The following is a 22,202-nucleotide window of genomic DNA, read 5'->3' as shown; positions in this document are numbered from 1 at the left end:
GTTAGAGCAATAATCTGACATTGAAGTATAGCGTGCCTATAGGGAAAAGTAACAGGAGCTGGGCAGCTATAGAATGACCATCCGCCGTTGTTCCTTTCCAGCCTGTGGTGGACAGAAGGTTAATTGTACCCAAATTAACTTGGATCATTGCAATTAATGGGCCAAAGCACTTGCATTTATGCATCTCACTCAGGGGGGTGCAATTAGCTAGCAAAGACCTAGTGAAGCAAAAGAAAAGAAAAAAAAAAGGAGCATCCTCTGCTGGCCAAAACTATTAATGCTTCTCTGCTCCACAATTTGTCAACCTTGCATTGTAATAGATGGTGAATGCACTGGATTATCATGTTGCCTTGTACAGCCATATTACATTGTGCAAAATATGTTTTCCAGGAGATTACGTGGTCATGGCAGTCTACTTCCAGCTGAGCAGAAGGATGGGCTACTTCACTATACAGACTTATATCCCCTGCACACTCATTGTAGTGCTGTCCTGGGTCTCATTCTGGATCAATAAGGATGCTGTTCCAGCTAGGACATCTTTGGGTAGGTTTATTTATTGCATTAAAATATTTCTCTCCTGCTTTTCCTTGTAGCTCGAGATCGTTGGCACTTCGTAGTTAAAACACTGCAATTTTAAACTAATCAAAGAAAGCCACAGCTCCCACCCTCCGCAAAAGATGTCTGTGGTTTATACCCCATTAATAAGCTGTAGTAAATGAAATGTCCTTGCAGATTTCTAACAACGACGCTCCCCCTCGTCTCCTCGAGGAGACCATTTCACAGAGTGGGAACTAGAATGAAAAAAAGAACAGGTTCGTGACAGGTGGACTGTCTTAAATGGGGGGATAGCCAATAGGTAGCAGCCTGAAAATTATCATTGGTGCATGGGGGACATATAGAAGGAGAACACTGAACAAGACCTAGAAATAAACTGCATCCAGTGTATCCTTTTTAAGATGGACAATGTATATTTCCTTCAGCAAGCTCATGACAATGTTACGCTGCCACATTTTGAAACAGCTGAGGTCATCATGATGTCTTCAAGAGCAGCCAAGTGTAGAGTGCATAACACTACAACAGTGGTGAAATCAACTGCCTCATGGAGAGAGAACCATATGCATCTGATCTAGGATGCCAGCCTCCAGGTATTACCTGGGGATCCCCCAAAATTACAGCTCGTCTCCAGACTACAAAGAGCAGTTCCCCTGGAGAAAATGGATGCTTTGGAGGGTGTACTATATGGCATTGTATCCCACTGAGTTTCCTCTCTTCCCCAGGATCCATCCCCAAATTTCCAAGAGTTTCCAAACCTGGAGCTAGCAAACTGGAGAGCCAGTTTGGTGTAGTGGTTAAGTGTGCGGACTCTTATCTGGGAGAACTGGGTTTGATTCCCCACTCCTCCACTTGCACCTGCTAGCATGGCCTTGGGTCAGCCATAGCTCTGGCAGAGGTTGTCCTTGAAAGGGCAGCTGCTGTGAGAGCCCTCTCCAGCCCCACCCACCTCACAGGGTGCCTGTTGTGGGGGAGGAAGGTAAAGGAGATTGTGAGCCGCTCTGAGACTCTTCGGAGTGGAGGGCGGGATAGAAATCCAATATCTTCATCTACCTCACAGGGTGCCTGTTGTGGGGGAGGAAGGTAAAGGAGATTGTGAGCCGCTCTGAGACTCTTCGGAGTGGAGGGCGGGATATAAATCCAATATCATCATCTTCTTCTTCTTCTTCTTCTTCTTCTTCTTCTTCTTCTTCTTCTTCTTCTTCTTCTTCTTCTTCTTCTTCTTCTTCTTCTTCTTCTTCTTCTTCTTCTTCTTCTATTCTACCCCCCTCCCCATCCCTCATCAGTGGCCAAGGGGGACCTGGCAACATTATATCTGATAGTGGGCACTCTTAGCTACTACACTAATTAGCTTTTGAAATAGCAAAATAGGGTTCATGATTACCCCCAAGCTCTTAACCTGCTCTGAAAAAGTCAACTAGGCTCCATCCATGGCAAGTGGATCTAATCTTTCTAAAACATCACTGTGTTGAACTAGCAGGGCTTTTTGAAAACAGGAATGCATCAGAACGTAGTTCCAGCTGGCATTGGAAGCGTTCTGGCTGCCTGTGTTAGCATACCAGCTCCACCCTGGCTTCTGTTGCCTGCTGCGCTCGAGGTGGAGCTGAGCTCATGGAGCAGCCTCCCAGTGCCTGGGTCGCTTATCACCTTTGGAAGGCCCAGCCACACTCAAGGGCTGCCTCCTGGCACACGGGTTGCTTGCCACCTTGGGGGGCCCAGCCACATTCGAGCGGCTGCTCCCCGGTGCCTGGGTCACTTGCCACCTTTGAAGGTTCCAGCCCTGCTTCAGTGGCTGCCTCCCGGTGCCCGGGTCGCTTGCTGCCTTCAGGGGACCCAGACTCACTTCAGCAGCTGCCTCCCAGCACCCAGGTCGCTTTGGGTATTTAACCCTTTGTTAAATACTGGGTTTAATGCATTGGAGTTCAAACAGGAATAGGCTTTACTGGCAACCTCTTTACTAAGACAAAACGGTGGTGTCAAGACCCCGCTTATATTCATGTGAAAGACACCCCCCCCCCCAATTTTCATACCCAATCATGGCAGTCAAGTTTTGCACCAAGACCACTCATTGGTTGCTGCTCCAAGTTCAAATCAATCAGAGTCTCTAGCATTCCCACGGCTGCCTGGGTGCACGTGAAAGCTTTCCCTGAAACATTAAATTCAGTACATAACACCAAAGTACTCAACACACATAGTCCTCAGGGTACTCTGGTCGATGGCATTCCCTCTGCAAGTGTTGGGACTCAGCAAGAGGAGGAGGTGTTGTAGGAGCTGAGCTCAGTGTAATAATAATAATAATAATAATAAATTTTATTTGTACCCCGCCCTCCCCCGCCGAAGCAGGCTCAGGGCGGCTAACAACACAGTGACCAATGGTACATTAATAAATAAAACATTAATAAACAACATAGTAACCAATGGTGCATTAATTAAAACCATTACATTAAGAACATTAAATTAAGCATTAACTTAACCTTAAAAACCAGTAGAACATTAATTAAAACAAACTATAACATTATCATTGACGCTATTCTAGTTAGTGCTAATGGCGGATTTTCTTCGTTGTAAAATTGTACTTCAGCTGTTCATAAAAGCTAATTTAAAAAGAGTGGTCTTGCAGGCCCTGCGGAATCACAGCCTCATGTGGCTGTGGTGTGGAAACAGGAATGCTTGGCAGTGGCCGGGAATCAGGAACTTCAGTGACTGGGGGCAGAGAGTCCACTTCTCTGGAGTCTCCGGTGCTGGGCTGCATGGTGCTGGCTCATCCCCCATCTCTAGCAGTGCTGGCTCCTCCCAGTCTCTGTCTTCCTCAGTTGTTCCCAAGCTTTCAGGCTCCTCCAGAAGCATCCTCTGGCGCAGCTGGTTGATGTGCCGGTGGAGCAGTTGGCCCCCTTCAGTCTAAGCTTCATAGGAATGGAGGCCAGTGACTCAGATCTCCCTGGCCGGAACCCATCCCGGCCCACTGGTGAAGTTCCAGGCATATACAGGGTAACTTGGAAAGAATCCTCTGGGCGCTTCTTGACTCACTGAGTTTGGGCGCTGTTCTGGAGCCCAGTCGGGGTGCAGCCAGTTCAAACATGTCGTGAGGCGCTGTCCCATGAAAAGTTCTGCTGGGCTGTAGCTGGAGGTTGTGCTTGGAGTTATTCAGTGGCTGAACAAGAAAGTGGCAAGCCTATGGTTCGAGTCCCCGTAGATGATTCTGCTTAGGAACTTCTTGTTCATGCACACGATTCTCTTGGCCTGCCTATTAGTGGCAGGGTGGAAAGGAGCAGCCTGAATGTGGTGAATCAGATAGCGTCCCAAAAACTCCTGGAACTCCCCAGATGTGAAAGCAGTTCCATTGTCTGTGACGACTGCATCGGGCAGGCCATGAGTGCTAAAGACCCATATAAGGGCCCAGATGGTGGCTCGTGCTGAAGTGGAGGCAGCAGGTATCACCTCCAACCATTTGGTGTAGGAGTCCATCAATATGAAAAATATCTGGCCGTGGAAGGGGCCGGCAAAGTCTAAGTGTAACCTTGCACAGGGGTTGTGTGTGGACTCCCACCTCTGTATGGCGGTGCTTGGGGGATCCTGTTGCATTACCTGGCAGGGCTGGCACCTCTTCACCCATGTCTTAATCTCCTTGTCCAGGCTGGGCCACCACACATAGCTCCTTGCGAAGGCCTTCATTCGCACAATCCCCAGGTGTGTCTCATGTAGGCCCTCTAAGACTGGTTTCTGCAGTGGTGGGGGAACAACTACACGGCTTCCCCAGAGTAGGCATCCCTTGTGGGCCAACAGTTCATCCTTTTGTGAAGCGAAGGCTTTAAAGTCCAGGCCCACCCGGCTGGTGGGCTATCCCCTCCCCACCCAGTCCAGAACTCGAGAGAGGATACAATCCTGAGCCATGTGTTTTGCAACATCCGAAGTATGCAGGGGTCAGTCTGGCAGGGTCTGGGTTGATGGAGCTGAGCGGAAGGTGGCTGAGTGTGTCTGCATGATCCATCAACTTCCTAGGGCAATAGACTAGGTCGTACCTATAGGCGCCGAGAAAGATATGCCAGCATAGGACCCGCGGTGAAAGGATCTGCAGGGTTTGCCTGTCTGGGGCGAGCAGTCCAAGTAGCGGCTTGTGGTAGGGTTGCCAAGTCCAATTCAAGAAATATCTGGGGACTTTGGGGGCGGAGCCAGGAGACTTTGGGGGTGGAGCCAGGAAACATTAGGGGTGGAGCCAAGATCAAGGCTGTGACAAGCATAATTGAACTCCTAAGGGAGTTCTGGCCATCACATTTAAAGGGATGGCACACCTTTTCAATTCCTTCCTTCCATAGGAAATAATGAAAGATAGGGGCACCTTCTTTTGGGGCTCATAGAATTGGACCCCCTGGTCCAATCTTTTTGAAACTTGGGGGGTATTTTGAGGAGAGGCACTAGATGCTATATTGAAAATTTGGTGCCTCTACCCCCAAAAACAGCCCCCCCACCAGAGCCCCAGATCAATTCTCCATGATTTTCTATGGGAATAAATCTCCCTAGGGAATAATAGAGTTCCCAGCAGACATTTCCCTCCCCTCCCCCCGCTTTCTGATGACCCTGAAGCGGGGGGAGAGTCTCCAAACCGGGGGATCCCCTGCCCCCACCTGGGGATTGGCAACCCTAGCTTGTGGTCAGTGGCAATGGTGAAGGTCCACCCATACAAGTAATCATGAAATTTCTTCCCCCCTGCTACGATGGCAAGCGCTTCCTTGTTGATTTGGGAGCAGTTACACTCCGCTGGTGACAAGGTGCATGAGTAATAGGCGACTGATGACCCAGGACAGGCCCAACACCATAGGGAGAAGTGCTGCATGCAAGGACCACGGGCAATGTTTCATCAAAATGGTGCAGGACCTTGTTAGAAGCAAGAATGTCCTTGATGGCCTGAAAAGAGGCTGCCTCTTTCTTTCCCCAGACCCATGGAGCCTTCTTGTCCAGCAGACGGTGGAGTGGCTCTGCGAGGGTAGCTTTGTGGGATGAAGGAATGATAGACATTCAGGAGGCCCCCAAAATGCTTGTAGTTCTGTCTTTGAAGTTGGAGCGGGGGCCTGTACTGTGGCACAGATCTTCTCTGGAGTTGGGTGGTTGCCGGCAGAATCCATTGCAAAACCCAGGAACTCCATGCGCAGAATGACCAGGGAACACTTTTTCTCTCTTCACCTTTAAACCAGCTGCCTTGAAATGTTGCGAAACAGAGCAGAGGTGGCAGCAGAACTCTTGCGGTGGGGGCGGCGATCAGTACATCGTCGAATAATGTCTGTCCTCTGGGGATTCCTTTAAAAATGGAGTTCATGAGATTCTGGGAAATCCCCAGGCCACGCTCACCCCAAATTGCAGCCGCTTCACTCTAAAGGCCCCCTGGTGTGTGATGATTGTTTGTGCCTCAGTTGTTCTGTAATCTACAGGGATTTGCTGGTATGCCTGTGCTACGTCCAGCTTCCCAAAGATCTTTGAGCCAGCCAGGGAAGCCAGAACATGGCTGGCAACTGGGACCGGGCATGCGTGGTCCTGCAGTGCTTTATTAATTGTGCACTTGTAGTCTGCGCAGATGCGGACGTCCCCATTGGGTTTGATAGGTGTCACTATTGGGGTCTCCCAGCGGGCGTGTGGGACTGGTTCCAGTACCCGCTGGGCTATGAGGTGATCTAGTGCAGCCTCTATTTTGGGCTTGAGTGTGAACGTGACACACCTGGCCTTCAGCCTTATGGGCCGCACAGCTGGATTAAGTTGCAGGGATACTGGGGGACTCGAGTAACAGCCCAGAGCGCCGTCAGAAACCTCAAGGAACTCTTCCCAGATGTGTGTAAAACTGTGAGGCTGAGGCTGATTTACCCCTATTGTTTCTATCCTGAAGGACTTGAACCAGGCTAGTTCAAGTAAACTTGTGAGCTTGCTTCTCACCATCAGCATGTCCAACATGCTGCCAAAATGTTTGAACTGCACTCGGAAATGGCCCCACCCCTTTATGTGCACTGGGTTCTTTTGAAAGTCTCTCAGGATGAACCCCGCGGGCCACAGCAGAGGACCTCCCTTTGGGCAGAGTGTCTTAAAGGTGTCCTCTGAAATAATGAAAATAGAGGACCCAGAGTCTATTTCCATTAAGCAGGGGGCCCTGTTGATCCATATTGTGACCTTTATTTTGTCAGGGGTATCCTGGGGCGAACACAGTACCTGGAGGCAGTTTGTGGAGGTGGTGTGCAGCTGCGCTGATTCCTGGTGGGTCATCGGGCATCTACGGTTCCTAGGGTTGCCAATCCCCAGGTGGGGGCAGGGGATCCCCCGGTTTGGAGCCCCTCCCCCCGCTTCAGGGTCGTCAGAAAGCGGGGGGAGGGAAGGGAAATGTCTGCTGGGAACTCTATTATTCCCTATGGAGATTTATTCCCATAGAAAATCATGGAGAATTGATCCGCGGGTATCTGGGGCTCTGGGGGGGCTGTTTTTGGGGGTAGAGGCACCAAATTTTCAGTATAGCATCTAGTGCCTCTCCCCAAAATACCCCCCAAGTTTCAAAAAGATTGGACCAGGGGGTCCAATTCTATGAGCCCCAAAAGGAGGTGCCCCTATCCTTCATCATTTCCTATGGAAGGAAGGCATTGAAAAGGTGTGCTGTCCCTTTAAATGTGATGGCCAGAACTCCCTTTGGAGTTCAATGATGCTTGTCAAAGCCTTGATCTTGGCTCCACCCCTAATGTCTCCTGGCTCCACCCCCAAAGTCTCCTGACTCCACCCCCAAAGTCCCCAGATATTTCTTGAATTCGACTTGGCAACCCTAACGGTTCCCCTTGGCCTGCCACAGTTCTGACATATGGCATTCTGGAACAGGAAGGAACGGTGCTTGTGTGGATCTCTGCAGCTAGTGCAGAAAGCTGGGGCTGGCTTGCCCACAGGGTGTGCCGTAGCCACCAGGCGGCTTTTGCATGGAGGCAGATGATGTAGCTGGTGGGTCTTCTTACTGTCAGACGCTTCAGAGGCAGATGATGCAGTGGCCTGATGTGCTGCTGTCATGGGGCTGTCTCTTTGGGACTTCTCGAATGCAGTGGCCTGTCAGAGCACTTTCGTCAGAGTGAGGTCATCCTAGACACTCCTCCACTTGCAGCTGCTGGAATGGCCTTGGGTCAGCCGTAGCTATCGCAGAGCTGTCTTTGAAAAGGCAGCTTCTGTGAGAGTTCTCTCCGCTCCATCTACCTCACAGGGTGTCTGTTGTGGGGAAAGAAGGTAAAGGAGATTGTAAGCCACTCTGCGACTCTGAGATTCAGAGTGAAGGGCGGGGTATAAATCCAATACCACCACCACCTCCTCCTCCTTCATTTTCATCTTCTGAATCTTATTTTTTTAATTAAATAAAAACAATTCTTAAAATCTGCACAATTCTCTTAGAATGCTGCTAGCGGTTACTTTTGTATTAAAATCTCCAGAAGTCCCTGTTACAGAATTGTGGTATCCCATTGTAGTCCTAGAAAGGGTCTTTTTTGTAGCAGGAACTCCTTTGCATATTAGGCCCTACTCCAATGATGTAGCCAGTCCTCCTGGAACTTACAGTAGGCCCTGTACTAAGAGCCCTGTAAGCTCTTGGAGGATTGGCTACATCAGGGGTGTGTGGTCTAATATGCAAAGGAGTTCCTGCTCCCAAAAAAGCTCTGGTCCTAGACATTACCAAGATGTTTCAGCAGAATTAACATGCACTTTGGAAAATACCCTAGCATCTTTGTGCCTGGATTGCCTCACTCATGAAATTATATGGTCAAGGACCTGTTTACCTTAGGGACCGCCTCTCTCCATATGTTCCCCAGAGAGCACTGCGATCCAGCTCACAAAACCTTCTGGAAGTACCTGGGCCAAAGGAGGCCAAACTAAAAATAACTAGTGAACAGGCCTTCTCTATAAAAGCACCCCAATGGTGGAACCAGCTGCCGGAAGAGGTGCGGGCCCTACGGGACATTAGCCAATTCCTTAGGGCGTGCAAAACCGCCCCCTTCCGGCTAGTTCCAAGATGGAACCTGAAATAAACATCACGCCATCACTAACATCAATATAACTGAGATAGCAATGAGATGAGATTATTTTAGATTGATTTTAGACTTTTTTTTATTATGCAAAACTTAATGGTAAATTTTAAATGGTATAGAAATGTATAATTGTTTTATTGTTCAACATGGCTTTTGCCACACCCTGTAAGCCGCCCTGAGCCTGCCCCGGCAGGGAGGGCGGGGTATAAATAAAATATTATTATTATTATTATTATTATTATTATTATTATTATTATTATTATTATTATTATTATTATTATTATTATTATTATTATTATTATTATTATTATGTCACTTTGCCTGCTGGTGCATTAGTTCTGTGGCATGAAGGGAGGGGTAAAGCCGACACTTGACATAGCAGTGAAACAGTGGAAACTGATATGCTACAAGCTTATCTTTAAAATGAAATGCAATAGTGGGCTCTTTAATCCAAACACTGCAGTGTTTAAATGCTGCCCGGCGTGCATCGACATCACCCCACTTACAATATTGTGACATTTCTTATACGTCGGCGCTAACTTGAGTGAGATGTTTACACGGGCCAGTGGGCATGCATAGATCTTAAGTGAAAGAGAACTATTTAGAAGCTCAGTTAATCAATAATTGTAAATGCTGTGGAGAGGCTGGGCGCGAGGGAGAGGGAGGCAGCGCTCTCTGAGACCCAAGGGCATTATTATGATGCATTGCTTTACTTTGTTCATAAGCACTGAGACCTCTGTGTGTGATTCTCACAGGGATTTCATAGATATATCATGCTTTATACGAGGCCACCTGTGCCAGCTTCAGTCAGCTTGACTATATCACTCTTCATTATGACTCCTGTACTTCTCAAGCACATTTCATTGAAATGAAGTCATTAGTTCTTATGTGTTAAAATGGTGACTATTGGCAATTAATTTTGCGTTGTTATACTTGTGTCTGTGGTAATTATAATATGTCTTTATTGGCATATATACACACAGGGCTTTTTTTGAGCAGGAACGTACAGGAATGCAGGGTGGTTTTTTTTGAGCAGGAATGCACAGGAACGCAGTTCCAGCTGGCTTGGCACCAGGGGGTGTGGCCTAATATGCAAATGATTTACCACTGGGCTTTTTCTACATAAAGCCCTGTGTGAAACAATGGTGACATCAGAGGGTGTGGCCTAATATGCAAATGAGCTCTAGCTGGGCTTTTTCTACAAAAAAGGCCAGATAGATAGATAGATAGATAGATAGATAGATAGATAGATAGATAGATAGATAGATAGATAGATAGATAGATAGATAGATAGGTAGGTAGGTAGGTAGGTAGGTAGGTAAAGGTAATCCCCTGTGCAAGCACTAGTCGTTTTCAGCTCTGGGGTGACGTTACTTTCACGTTTTCACAGCAGACTTCTTACGGGGTGGTTTGCCATTGCCTTCCCCAGTCATCTACACTTTCCCCCCAGCAAGCTGGGGACTCTTTTTACCAACCTCGGAAGGATGGAAGGCTGAGTCAAACTGGAGCTGGCTACCTGAACCAGTTTCCGCTAGGATTGAACTCAGGTCATGAGCAGAGTGCAGTATTGCAGCTTTACCACATATTTATATACCCAGAACAGTTGCAGGAAGGAATCAGTAAGTGAAAGGTGTTTCCCCCATTTGCTCATTTCCCCCTGCAAATGCCTTTCAACCATTCTACATATTTCTCCCTCAATCCAACATATCTCCATTTTTTTTCAGTTGAAAGGAATTAAGTTTTCCAGCAATCTCATTATGGTAATTAATAACCTGGCTTGTAGAAGAAGAAGAAGATATTGGATTTATATCCCGCCCTCCACTCCGAAGAGTCTCAGAGCGGCTCACTATCTCCTTTATCTTCCTCCCCCATAACTGACACCCTGTGAGGTGGGTGGGGCTGGAGAGGGCTCTCACAGCAGCTGCCCTTTCAAGGACAACCTCTGCCAGAGCTATGGCTGACCCAAGGCCGTTCCAGCAGCTGCAAGTGGAGGAGTGGGGGATCAAACCCGGTTCTCCCAGATAAGAGTCCGCACACTTAACCACTACACCAAACTGGCTCTTTGTAGACGTATTTATGTAGACGTAAGTCCTGCTATGATGCCCCCCTGACCACTTCCATCCATAAAGCCAGTTAGGTGTAGTGGTTAAAAGCACAGATTCCAATATGGAAGAACCAGGTTTGATTCCCCTCTCCTCCACATGCAGCTGCTGGGTGACCTTTGGTTAGTCACAGTTCTCTCAGAGTTCTCAAGAAAGAGCTCTCTCAGACCCACCTACCTCACAGGGTATACGCTGGGGGGAGATGAAGGGAAGGAGAATGTAAACCACTCTGATACTCTGAGTGAAAGGCACGTATAAATCGAATCTCTTCTTCTCTTTCAGAGACAAGATTTTCCCTCTTTTTCTATTTCCCTTTTCTGACTGAGCTGCCTTAGTTAGGTGTTTTTTTCTTTGCTGAAGAACTCTGTCCCACCCCATCATAGATTTTGGTTATTAGTTCAGCCGAGGAGCCTGAGAGAAGGATCAGAAGCCCCCTTTATCTTAAACAACTTAAATAGCACCCAAGGTATTTTTTAATTCAAAAATAACAAAATATGTTATTTAATAGAGAGGGGGAAGTCAGGTGAAATCAGGAGTTGAAATTTCTGGGGTAAAGCCAGTACATGCACAGACTATAGTTATCTTTCAGGCTAATGAGAGTTTCTTAAGCTTTTCACAGTGACTTACATCTTTATGTTGTGAAGCTTTTGCTTCAGAGTTTCCCGCAAACTCTTAAGTATACTTTTTTTGAGTATTCTCTTACTCTTTTTGTTTCCAGAAGGCCCAGACACTCTTTCCAGTATCCAAACCATTTATCTTGAGATGCCAGTACTCGTCTTGAGATTTTAACTGACTGTTAAGGTCTCCAAAGGCAGTTTTTAACCACATCAGACCAGGGATCCATGCACTCTTTAGAGCTAACATCCTGTTCAACTGGGTAGGGAAATTCTCCTATCACTAGAAAATCTATCCCCTTTCTTTGGCCTGAATGGGGGTCTATCTAACTACCCACTAGTCCTTGCCGATTTCCCCCTGTACTCCTGTTTGTGTTAAACTGCTGTCAGTCAGGGCTGAATTTCAAAATTATCAGTACTCGATTCTTCTCAGTTAGGGCTGAAATCAGACTGAATCTTGCTCAGCATCCAGTTCAGGTTTTTCTTTGCTCAGCTGATGCTAGCCAATCTTGAAACAGCCTGTCATTCAAGGCTCTCTGGCTCTATTAAGAATTAACCCTTCACAATCCTTTACCTGTTTGTACAGCCCTTCTAACCTTTTAAAAACACAGTCCATCACATCCACCAATCCCAAATGGCCATATTCCCTGTTGCATGGGGCTGGGCTACATGATATAATTCTGAATCACCATGAAGGTCATAATGGTAGATTTTAAAAAGGTAGAGGTAGTCCCCTGTGCAAGCACCAGTCATTTCTGACTCAAGGGTGACATTGCATCACGACGTTTTCTCAGCAGACTTTTTATGGGGTGCTTTGCCATTGCCTTCCCCGGTCATCTACATTTCCCCCCCAGCAAGCTGGTTACTCATTTTACAGACCTCGGAAGGATGGAAGGCTGAGTCAACCTTGAGTTGGCTACCTGAACCCAACTTCAGCCAGGATCAAACTCAGGTCATGAGTAGAGAGTTCGGACTGCAGTACTGCAACTTTACCACTCTGCGCCACGGGGCTGCTAATGGTAGATTATAATTGTATAAAATTTAGTGTATTAAGAAAAAATGCAACACGTTGTTAAAACAAAATCTAATGTAACGAAACCACACAAAAGTTATATTTATACACATGGCCCCTCTACTTACATCTGAAACCGGAGAGGAAGTTGACTCCACAACGGGTAGAACAAGAATGTTCACATTAAGCAAGTAATATTTTCCTTAACTTTCTGTCTTGTTACTAGGTATTACAACTGTCTTGACAATGACCACTCTCAGTACGATCGCTCGCAAGTCTCTTCCCAAGGTGTCTTATGTGACTGCAATGGATCTCTTTGTCTCTGTTTGCTTCATTTTTGTTTTTTCGGCCCTGGTGGAGTATGGGACTCTTCATTACTTTGTCAGTAACAGAAAGCCAAGCAAGGATAAAGACAAAAAGAAGAAAAATCCTGTATGTATTTCGTTACTATGCTAGTTAAAACCTTAACTGAATCATGTTCTTTTTTTCTTTTTTATTGAGTTTATGACAGTGTATGTTTGTGTGCACACACAAACAAACACACAAAACAAGAACATAGCAGTATTGTATAGCCTTGTGATAAGTAAGCTATTGAACAGATAAGATGCATGGCATGTCTTACAAAAATATTTCTCAAGTTGCATTAAAGAAGCTTTCAAGAATCATGGTGTTCTGAAGGAATTTTTTTTGTTATGTTAATTGTAAAATACATCGAAACCCTGGGAGGTTTGTGTGGGGACCATGTAAGGGAACAGAATTGAAGCACTGGTGTCTTCTCTATTCTTATGTTCCTGGTGAATAGATCTGGGAAGTCTTTTTTTTTAAAAAAAAAAATCATGGAGTTAGTTTTGGGAACTTCATTATATGATTCATGTGGAGTTCACTATACTGATTATATTTCACCATTGAAGTGCAGCAAATTTCTGTTGCCTCTGTATAACGATGATTACTGCTATGTTAGTACAGCAGGATCCAAAGGGCTATGTGTGATGTTCCAATGCACAAACCAGGGCTTTTCAGAAGTACCCAAAGACACTCCTGGGGAAATTAATCCCCTTAAATAGTGCACAAGGAAGTGCCTTAAGTACATGCAAGTTGCTCTTTGGATTCTATCCATTGTAATTATGTAATCATATAGCAATGGTAAGAAGAGTGATGGATATTTAGTTGAACCACACCGGTCACCTTAGTTAGAGAATCAATCATCTAAACAAATTCTCTGAAGAAGCCCCAACAAAAATCTTTAAAAAAAAAATGATGTATATAAAATTATTGTTAACAAGAACAGAGTTTTTCTGTGGTCCGTATCCTGTTTATATAGAATGTTCTGCTCTACATTATCACAGTAAAAATAATTAGCTAGGGAATATTCAAAATTCTACATTAAATTATAGTCCCTCCACCCCAGAAACCTATTTGCTGTAACCAGCTGATGTGATCAGCATTTAAACTATGTGACAGATGTGGTACTGCTCCGAACCAAAGAAATTAATTCTGGTTGGTTGGACTAAGTGGATCTAGTCAAGAGTACTGATGTGTGTTCATTACGCTGCCAGCTTCAGTTCACATAGTGCATATATAGAGAAAGGGATAACATTTGGAATTAGCAGGCTAAACCATGCTATCACGAATGCCTTCCTCCCAAGTTCAGCCCAAGTTTTCTTCTGTTTTTGAACGCATTGATTTTTTACAGGGCTTTTATTGTAGAAAAAGCCCAGCAGGAACTCATTTGCATATTAGGCCACACCCCCTGACATCACCTTTGTTTCACAAAGGGCTTTTTGTAGAAAAACCTCAGCAGGAGCTCATTTGCATATTAAGATACACCGCCTGACACCAAGCCAGCCGGAACTGCATTCCTGTGCGTTCCTGCTCAAAAAAAAAGCCCTGCTTTTTTACACAGGACAGCCTTTCACATGAGGTTGCAAGCAAATGAGACTAGGGCTGCCAATCCCCAGGTGGGGGCAGGGGAACCCCTGGTTTGGAGGCCCTTCCCCCACTTCAGGGTCATCAGAAAGCGGGGGGAGGGGAGGGAAATGTCTGCTGGGAACTCTATTATTCCCTATGGAGATTTATTCCCATAGAAAATCATGGAGAATTGATCTGGGGCTCTGTGGGGACTGTTTTTTGGGGTAGAGGCACCAAATTTTCAGTACAGCATCTAGTGCCTCTCCCCAAAATACCCCCCCAAGTTTCAAAAAAGATTGGACCAGGGAGTCCAGTTCTATGAGCCCCAAAAGAAGGTGCCCCTATCCTTCATTATTTCCTATGGAAGGAAGGCATTGAAAAGGTGTGCCGTCCCTTGAAATGTGATGGCCAGAACTCCCTTTGGAGTTCAACGATGCTTGTCACAGCCTTGCTCTTGGCTCCGCCCCTAATGTCTCCTGGCTCCACCCCCAAAGTCTCCTGGCTCCACCCCCCAAAGTCCCCAGATATTTCTTGAATTGGACTTGGCAACCCTAAATGAGACTCAAGCCCTTTACGGGTTTCCCTGAACATCTATCTAAAAGAGAGGAGTAGGGAGATTGCCTCAAGGGCAACCTCTAATCTGGAGCACCTCCGTATTCACAACAGTCCTTGCTTAATTTGAAATATGTGTTACTGTTTGCCTTTTTTTCTCCTGTATTCCCCTCCCCCTATATGTTCTTGAAAATATAGTCTCCCTTCTTTCTTTTCTTCTTCTGCTGTTTTCTTGTATAAGGTGTTGCCTTGTCACAGATTTCCCATCTACATGAATCTCTACTACCTGCTCTAGGATCTTTTTGCAGGTCACTAATAAGTATTGATCAAACACTAAACAACTAAAGGAGATAAATTAGTAGAAGAACCTTGAGTATGTTCCAGCCTCTGCAATTCAAGTGCAACATCTACTTCATGAACCTGGGTGGAACAGGAGCAAGGGCAGGAGTGAAGCATGGAGAACACTGCAATGGTAGAAAAATGTCAGCCGTAGACTACAGGGATCTTGTAAAACGAATGGGTTTCTCCCCCAAATAGATGAAGAGCCACAAAATTCAGTATTTCACTGAGGATGTCGTTTCTCTAAGAAATATCTCAGAACTAACATAACTCTCAACATATATTGAATCAGAATTCCAAATCTGGCAACTTTGATCTTTCTTTACTTGCTAATCTCTTTTAAAGTTCTTATTTAAATTCTATGCTCTTTTTTCTATCTGTTTTTTTACTTGCTATAGTTTGGAAAAGTGTCTTTAATTTGTGCTACTTTTGTCTCCTTCTTCCCTTTTCTTCCTTTCTTTAATTAAAAAAAAAACCCTTTGATTCTTTTTTTTCCCCCCTGTCTACAAAACCAAAGCTTCTTCGGATGTTTTCATTCAAGGTATAATATTTTTGGTATGGAAATCCACTGCATGTGACTGCTGAATTTAACAATTAGCGCTTCGAGTCTTGTGAAGTAGAATGGTTGATAATTATAAATTAACTCACAAAGTTGATTCAGCAGCCCAAACACCAATTCACAAATGTTTTGAACTTATCATAAGTTCAAATGATCATAATATGCTTGGATCGCATGCAAGAAGAGAGCTTAGTAGTATATAAAAAACATCTGTGTTGCTCTCTTCATTCAGTTATTCATGGGATCCAGTTCAATGCCACCAGCTACACCAAGAATCCACAACAAACCCTTTTAGAACTCAGTTCTGATCCTCTGGGTGTTCACATTTGAAGAAATAACAAACTGCAAATCTGTCAAAGATCTGTACCAAACAGTTAGATGCCATTGGAATGATCTCAATATTTGTTCTTATACAAACTGTCCAAGTTTTGAAAGGGTATGCAATGCTTATATTTTAAAGTTATTGCTCTTTTTAATTAATTTTAAGCAGTTTTCTATTCCCAGACTGAATCTTGAGCAATCCATTTCCTTCAATGTTCCGGCTGCTAACAAAAGCAGAATATTCACTAAAGGGTCAAAATAATTTGTTTGGCAAAACACATTTCAAGTATTTGTACATGTACAGCTACTGTGTGCAGTGTTGGCATTACAAAGCTTTTAGATAGCAAATAGTTGTGAATCCAGAGCTGCATGTTGTCAAGAAAGGCTAATACTTGAAATCATTATAAAACTTCACCAAACTTATGTTTCAGTAACTCATCCAATATCCTTGTACCCTTAAAAACGTTAGGTGTCGATCTAAGAAGAAACATAAGCTAACACTTTTAACTACCGCACTTACAATTCCATTTTTCACTTAAACAGTTCAAGGGGAAACATGATTATCATATGCCAAGCATTCATTTAACATCTAAGAAGGATATATCAGTTACAGTGTTCTTGAATTTGCATTCTTGAGCAAACTATCTGGAATTAAACCTTGTACAGTTCATGCTATTAAATAAAAAATGGCAGTTGTACTTACCTATAAACGTGAAGTGTAAGTTAAAATGTTGGATTGTTGCTTTGAACAAGTTTATTACCACATTAACGATTTATTATTATGCTTCAGGACCATAGGGATTCCTTCATTTCATTATGAGGGAATCACTGTCCCACAGACCAAATGGTAGTTGAAATAGAAAGTGGCTACAAAGAATAAACCATTCATTCTGTTCTTTTCCTTCTTGCCACTCATTTGTCCTAGGCGCCTACAATTGATATCCGCCCAAGGTCTGCTACTATTCAAATGAACAATGCCACACACCTCCAAGAAAGGGATGAAGAATATGGATATGAATGTCTTGATGGCAAGGACTGCGCAAGTTTTTTCTGTTGCTTCGAGGATTGCCGAACAGGAGCATGGCGGCATGGAAGAATACATATCCGTGTTGCCAAAATGGACTCATATGCTCGCATATTCTTTCCGACTGCCTTTTGTTTGTTTAATTTGGTCTACTGGGTATCATATCTTTACCTTTAAGCAAGCAGACAGGAAACAGGTGATATTGGCCTTATTTTTTTGGAATTTATTAGAAAGATGGTTTCCTGTATATGTCTGCTTAAACTCCATGATCTAGTGACTGGAGTGCCCATGAGGGAACTCCAACACGCACATGGAGTTCCTGAAAGCAAGAGCCCTCCCGTTTTATTCAGTGTTAGGGAATGCTCTGCATAGGTGTCTTTATGCACACAGAACATTCCTTCAGATGTGCGGGGAGTGGGTCAACCCTTGCTCCCCTAGGCTTCCCTGAACATCAGAGCTTCATGGAATTTTGGTCTTTACAAACACCACAACAGTACGACTTCTTTAGTGCCATAACACAGTAAATATCAACCATCATATCATTTGTACAAGACCACTGTAAAATTATTGTGATTTGAATGTTATCATTCTATATTTAAAGAAGAGGAAAGAAATTCAGTATCATGTAGAAAATTACTAATGACAAGGAGAGGACCCACAAACTATCCTTAAGGTTTGGGTATTATCTTTACAACTGTGAATGATGGCTGCTCAAATACTACATAGTTGGTTAGTATTAATAAATATGTGATATCTTTGTCCTCTATGGACTTTTCTTTTTGGAAGAGTCATTCTCCCTTAAGAGCAATGTAGCTAGCCCAGGGGGAAAAGTAGCTTTTCTTCACACCTAGCTAAAAACCAAGCATTTTGGTGGCCTCCCTTAAAGAGTACATGTACAAATGCTGTAAATATTTCACTACCTTGTAGTATTTTGGTCTAGTGCATGAAGATGGGGGGGATGGCAAAATAAATGAAGCAAATGTACCATATACAACTTTGTCTTTTATTTTGTATCCCTGTGTTTGTTGTTGTAACAGAAAAAAATGTGGATTAAAAACCATCCCCTTTTTTTCTGGCTGAACTTGGACTCGTGCATGGATGACAGCATGTACTGTAAGACAAGCCTTAAGAAACTGAACAAAACAGCATATGTAGAACAAAACAGGAAGACCAATGAATAATACCTTAGTCTATATGAATTATCTCCAGGTGTTTGCTTCTGTTTTATGCCCTCTTCTGAAGCAATTAAAATTGTGAGTCAGATGCCTTGCGAGGACTGGCTGCAGTCTTTGGAAGCATTTGTTTGTCCACTCTGAACATGGATCATCATGGATCATCATTTGCACCTAGAATACTTTTGCTGATATGCACTATCTGTCTGAATGAAACAGAAACTGACCATATCTCTTGCTTTTAACAAATGTTAGTATCATTTGTTTTCTTCTGGGATAATGTTGAGCAATTTTAATTTGTGCCAATACACAGATCTACTGTTCACCATACATTCATGTAATATCAGTGCTGCTTTTTTTTCTCTCCATAGCCCTTGACTATTATATAGACTCTACCTATAGCTAGAGGCAACACTGAAACACACAATTTTTAAAAAGGGAAGAGTGTCTTTGCTAATTAATCATATTTGTGTAGTAAGTGTGTTACAAACATCAAGAAATAGTTGAGTAAATCATGAAATCCATTTAGCTACTGGTTTTAAAACACCTGTAAAATGCTCAGTTATGCAACCTAAGCACATGTAAATATTATTAACTTTTTTATTGTCACAAACTGAAAACAACAATTCGTGTCAAGTAGGCTTGCAGCTGAAAATACATATATGTATATTATCATTGAAGAATTAATGATAGCCAATACAGAGACCTAAGGACAGTTTTCCAGTGTCTGTATAGTTTTGGAAATAAACATGTATAGAAAGGTATAACTAATTCCTGATCATCAATTGCTTCTTGTGTAATGTATTTTAAAGAAGGAAATGCACACACCCATAGATTTTTTCAATAAAATTGCTGGCTTCTTTAAAATTAGTGGGTTTTTTGTGTGTGCGCGTCTGTGTCTGTTTACACTTGAATGCAAAGTCCTTTTAAAGATCTTCATTTTATGTTAAAGAACTTGTAAGATCGATTTCCTGCGCTTGTCATCACCTGATTGAAAATTTGTGTTATAAACAGGATGTTTATAGATGCAGGTAGTGTTGGTAATGGAAATGACTGAAGGAATAATTCAGCCAAGATGTAATAGAGAGTGAAGAGGACACATATGGAGGGAATGGGTATGTAGATTTACTTTCCATCCTCCAACTTGCATGCACACACTGAAGAGTCTGACTTCTCACCATATCCCTCATTCATCCCTGAGTCCTTTCTCTAAAGTTCTTCTGTTACAATACACAATACTCATTACAGCATCAGTATACCTTGGATCAGCTGTTATGTCTACCAATCTCTCCAGTACAGAAACACAGAGACTATTCTGCCTTTAAAACTTTCAGCCACTGATATGTGAACTTGCCTCTGCTCAAATAACAGCTTGATTATGAATGGGTAACAGTATCTTGGAATAATAGACATTTTCATCTGAATTGTACTGCAAGTAGTTTGTGCATGCTTTCCCTATCCCCTTCCCCTCTCTGCTAAATTCATCTGACAGGAAAAAAATATTAACAAAATAGGTATATCTCTAGTATTTTGTGTATGTGTGTGTGTGTGTGTGTATGCACATGAGTTTGCTATCAAGTCACAACTGACTCATGACAACCCCATGAAGTTCCACCTCATGGAGTTTCAAGACAAGAAGTGAGCAGAGGAGGCTTGCCATTGCCTTCCTCTGTGTAGCAGACACTGTCTTTCTTGGTGGTCATGACAACCCCATGAAGTTTCACCTCATGGAGTTTCAAGGCAAGAAGTGAGCAGAGGAGGCTTGCCATTGCCTTCCTCTGTGTAGCAGACACTGTCTTTCTTGGTGGTCATGACAATCCCATGAAGTTCTACCTCATGGAGTTTCAAGACAAGAAGTGAGCAGAGGAGGCTTGCCATTGCCTTCCTCTGTGTAGCAGACACTGTCTTTCTTGGTGGTCATGACAACCCCATGAAGTTCCACCTCATGGAGTTTCAAGGCAAGAAGTGAGCAGAGGAGGCTTGCCATTGCCTTCGTCTCTGTAGCAGCCACTGTCTTTCTTGGTGGTCTTCCATCCAAGTACTGACTGCTTAGCTTCTAAACTCTGACAAGATTGGGCTAGACTGAGCTATTAGCATTGTAGCCTTGCCCATTTTGCCTGCCTGTTCACGCTCACTGTTTCTAAAATGGATTATTAAATACTTCATAAATTCCAACTCCTGAGAAGCGGAAGAAAGTCTGCAAATGCTGTACAAATGGTGAGTGCCATAAACTGACAAGCACCTCTGCAGGTGCAGAAGCAGCACATGCATTCAAAAGGTAGCTATTCAAATGATGCACATCCTACCCTTTAGGGTCCCATTCTGCATATAAAGTCTACGCAAATCAATAAAGTGTGCTCGCATCAGGCCTGCTACCATGCTGGATGCCGCCTACAGCAGAAATGTTTTTTGCTGCTTGCATTTTATTGGGAAAGAATGATCAGTGTGATCATACAAGAGGTTCAGCTTAAGAGCAACATGCATTTAATTCAATTTGCTGTACAATGCATAGGTCTACAATTCCAACAAGTCCATGGGGAGAAGGATGGAGGTGAAAGTCTGACCCTCCACTCAGATATTCCCCTTAATTTTTTTTAAAAATTAATCTTTTCAAGGTTTCTTCAAAAGTTCTCAGTGTGTTCCATGAAAAAACACCCTTACAGGAGGAAAAAGACAAAAAGTTACTGTGTACTCTGGATGGGAAAGCCGAAGGACATATGAACATATATGAACATATGAAGCTGCCTTATACTGAATCAGACCCTTGGTCCATCAAAGTCAGTATTGTCTTCTCAGACTGGCAGCGGCTCTCCAGGGTCTCAAGCTGAGGTTTTCCACACCTATTTGCCTGGACCCTTTTTTGGAGATGCCGGGGATTGAACCTGGGACCTTCTGCTTCCCAAGCAGATGCTCTACCACTGAGCCACCGTCCCTCCCTCCATCGTCACCGTCCCTCCATCCACTGCATGCAAGACTGTGGGCAGAAAGAAACCTGTGAAAGGTGGACTTGCCAGGGTAGCAACTCTTTGAGCTTCTCTGTTTTTCTTTCCCCTCTATAGAATTTCCTGTTAGGAATGTCTCTATCAAGAAAGTGAGCATAACCATTAGACAGTGGCTTAATTGACCTATGCAGCAATCTAACCAGTCACAAAGATGCAATAAAGAGTTTGAATTCTTACAAAGGAATCAAACATGGACATTTACTGAATTATCCCTCAGAAGAAAAGCTATTGGATGCAAATGAGTATTCAAGTAAACCAAATACTGATGAAAGTGCGGAGAAATACAAAGGATGTTTGGTACAAAAGGATTTGCACAAAGACCTGGGGCTGACTTTTCTGAAACTTTTGCACCTGTTGTCAAATACACCTCCATCAGGACTCTCCTAAGTGTGGCAGCATCAAGGGGAATGCACGTTGAACACCTGGACGTTAAAAAAGCATTCCTCAATGGAGATTTGTCTGATCTACATGGAGCAACCAGGTGGTTTTCAAGAGAAAGGAAAAGAGGATGCCATGTGTAAATTTTAAAATATCATTTATGGACCTAAACAAATGGCCAGAGCATGGAATGAAAAATTAACTATGCTGCTAAAAAAAGGTAAAGATAGTCCCCTGTGCAAGCACCAGTCATTTCTGACTCTGGGGTGACATTGCTTTTACAACATTTTCACGGCAGACTTTTTATGGGGTGGTTTGCCATTGCCTTCCCCAGTCATTTACACTTTCCCCCCAGTAAGCTTGGTACTCATTTTACTGACCTCAGAAGGGTGGAAGGCTGAATCAACCTCGAGCCGGCTACCTGAACACAGCTTCCGCTGAGATTGAACTCAGGTCGTGAGCAGAGCTTAGGACTGCAGTACTGCAGTTTTACCACTCTGCACCACAGAGCAGAATTTTCAACCTGGAAATTTTCAACATGGAAAGGCAGGGCTCTGCCTATTTGCAAGACTGAAAGATGGACAGCATCAGTATGTGCTAACGTATGTGGATGATCTGATATTATGCTGTCAAAGCAAAGAGG

At 43.8% G+C, this 22,202-nt stretch overlaps 1 protein-coding gene across 2 annotated transcripts in view; it reads left to right on the top strand.

Moving 5' to 3' along the window:
* The window catches only part of GABRG2 (gamma-aminobutyric acid type A receptor subunit gamma2), a 163,422-nt gene extending 145,593 nt beyond the window's left edge, over positions 1-17,829 (top strand). Inside the window, exons 7-10 of one of the 2 annotated variants that reach the window (XM_060240632.1) lie at positions 391-543; positions 12,531-12,736; positions 15,621-15,644; positions 16,909-17,829. In XM_060240632.1, coding sequence (XP_060096615.1) covers positions 391-543; positions 12,531-12,736; positions 15,621-15,644; positions 16,909-17,184 — 659 coding nt within the window. In that variant the 3' untranslated portion in view covers positions 17,185-17,829. The remainder of the gene's footprint in view (positions 1-390; positions 544-12,530; positions 12,737-15,620; positions 15,645-16,908) is intronic. The other variant, XM_060240633.1, reaches the window with a different exon arrangement.
* Positions 17,830-22,202: the final 4,373 nt, after the last annotated feature.

The sequence above is a fragment of the Heteronotia binoei genome, chromosome 5, assembly GCF_032191835.1.
Source record: "Heteronotia binoei isolate CCM8104 ecotype False Entrance Well chromosome 5, APGP_CSIRO_Hbin_v1, whole genome shotgun sequence".
NCBI classification, from domain to species: Eukaryota; Metazoa; Chordata; class Lepidosauria; order Squamata; family Gekkonidae; genus Heteronotia; species Heteronotia binoei.
This window is presented reverse-complemented; position numbering and strand designations above follow the sequence as displayed.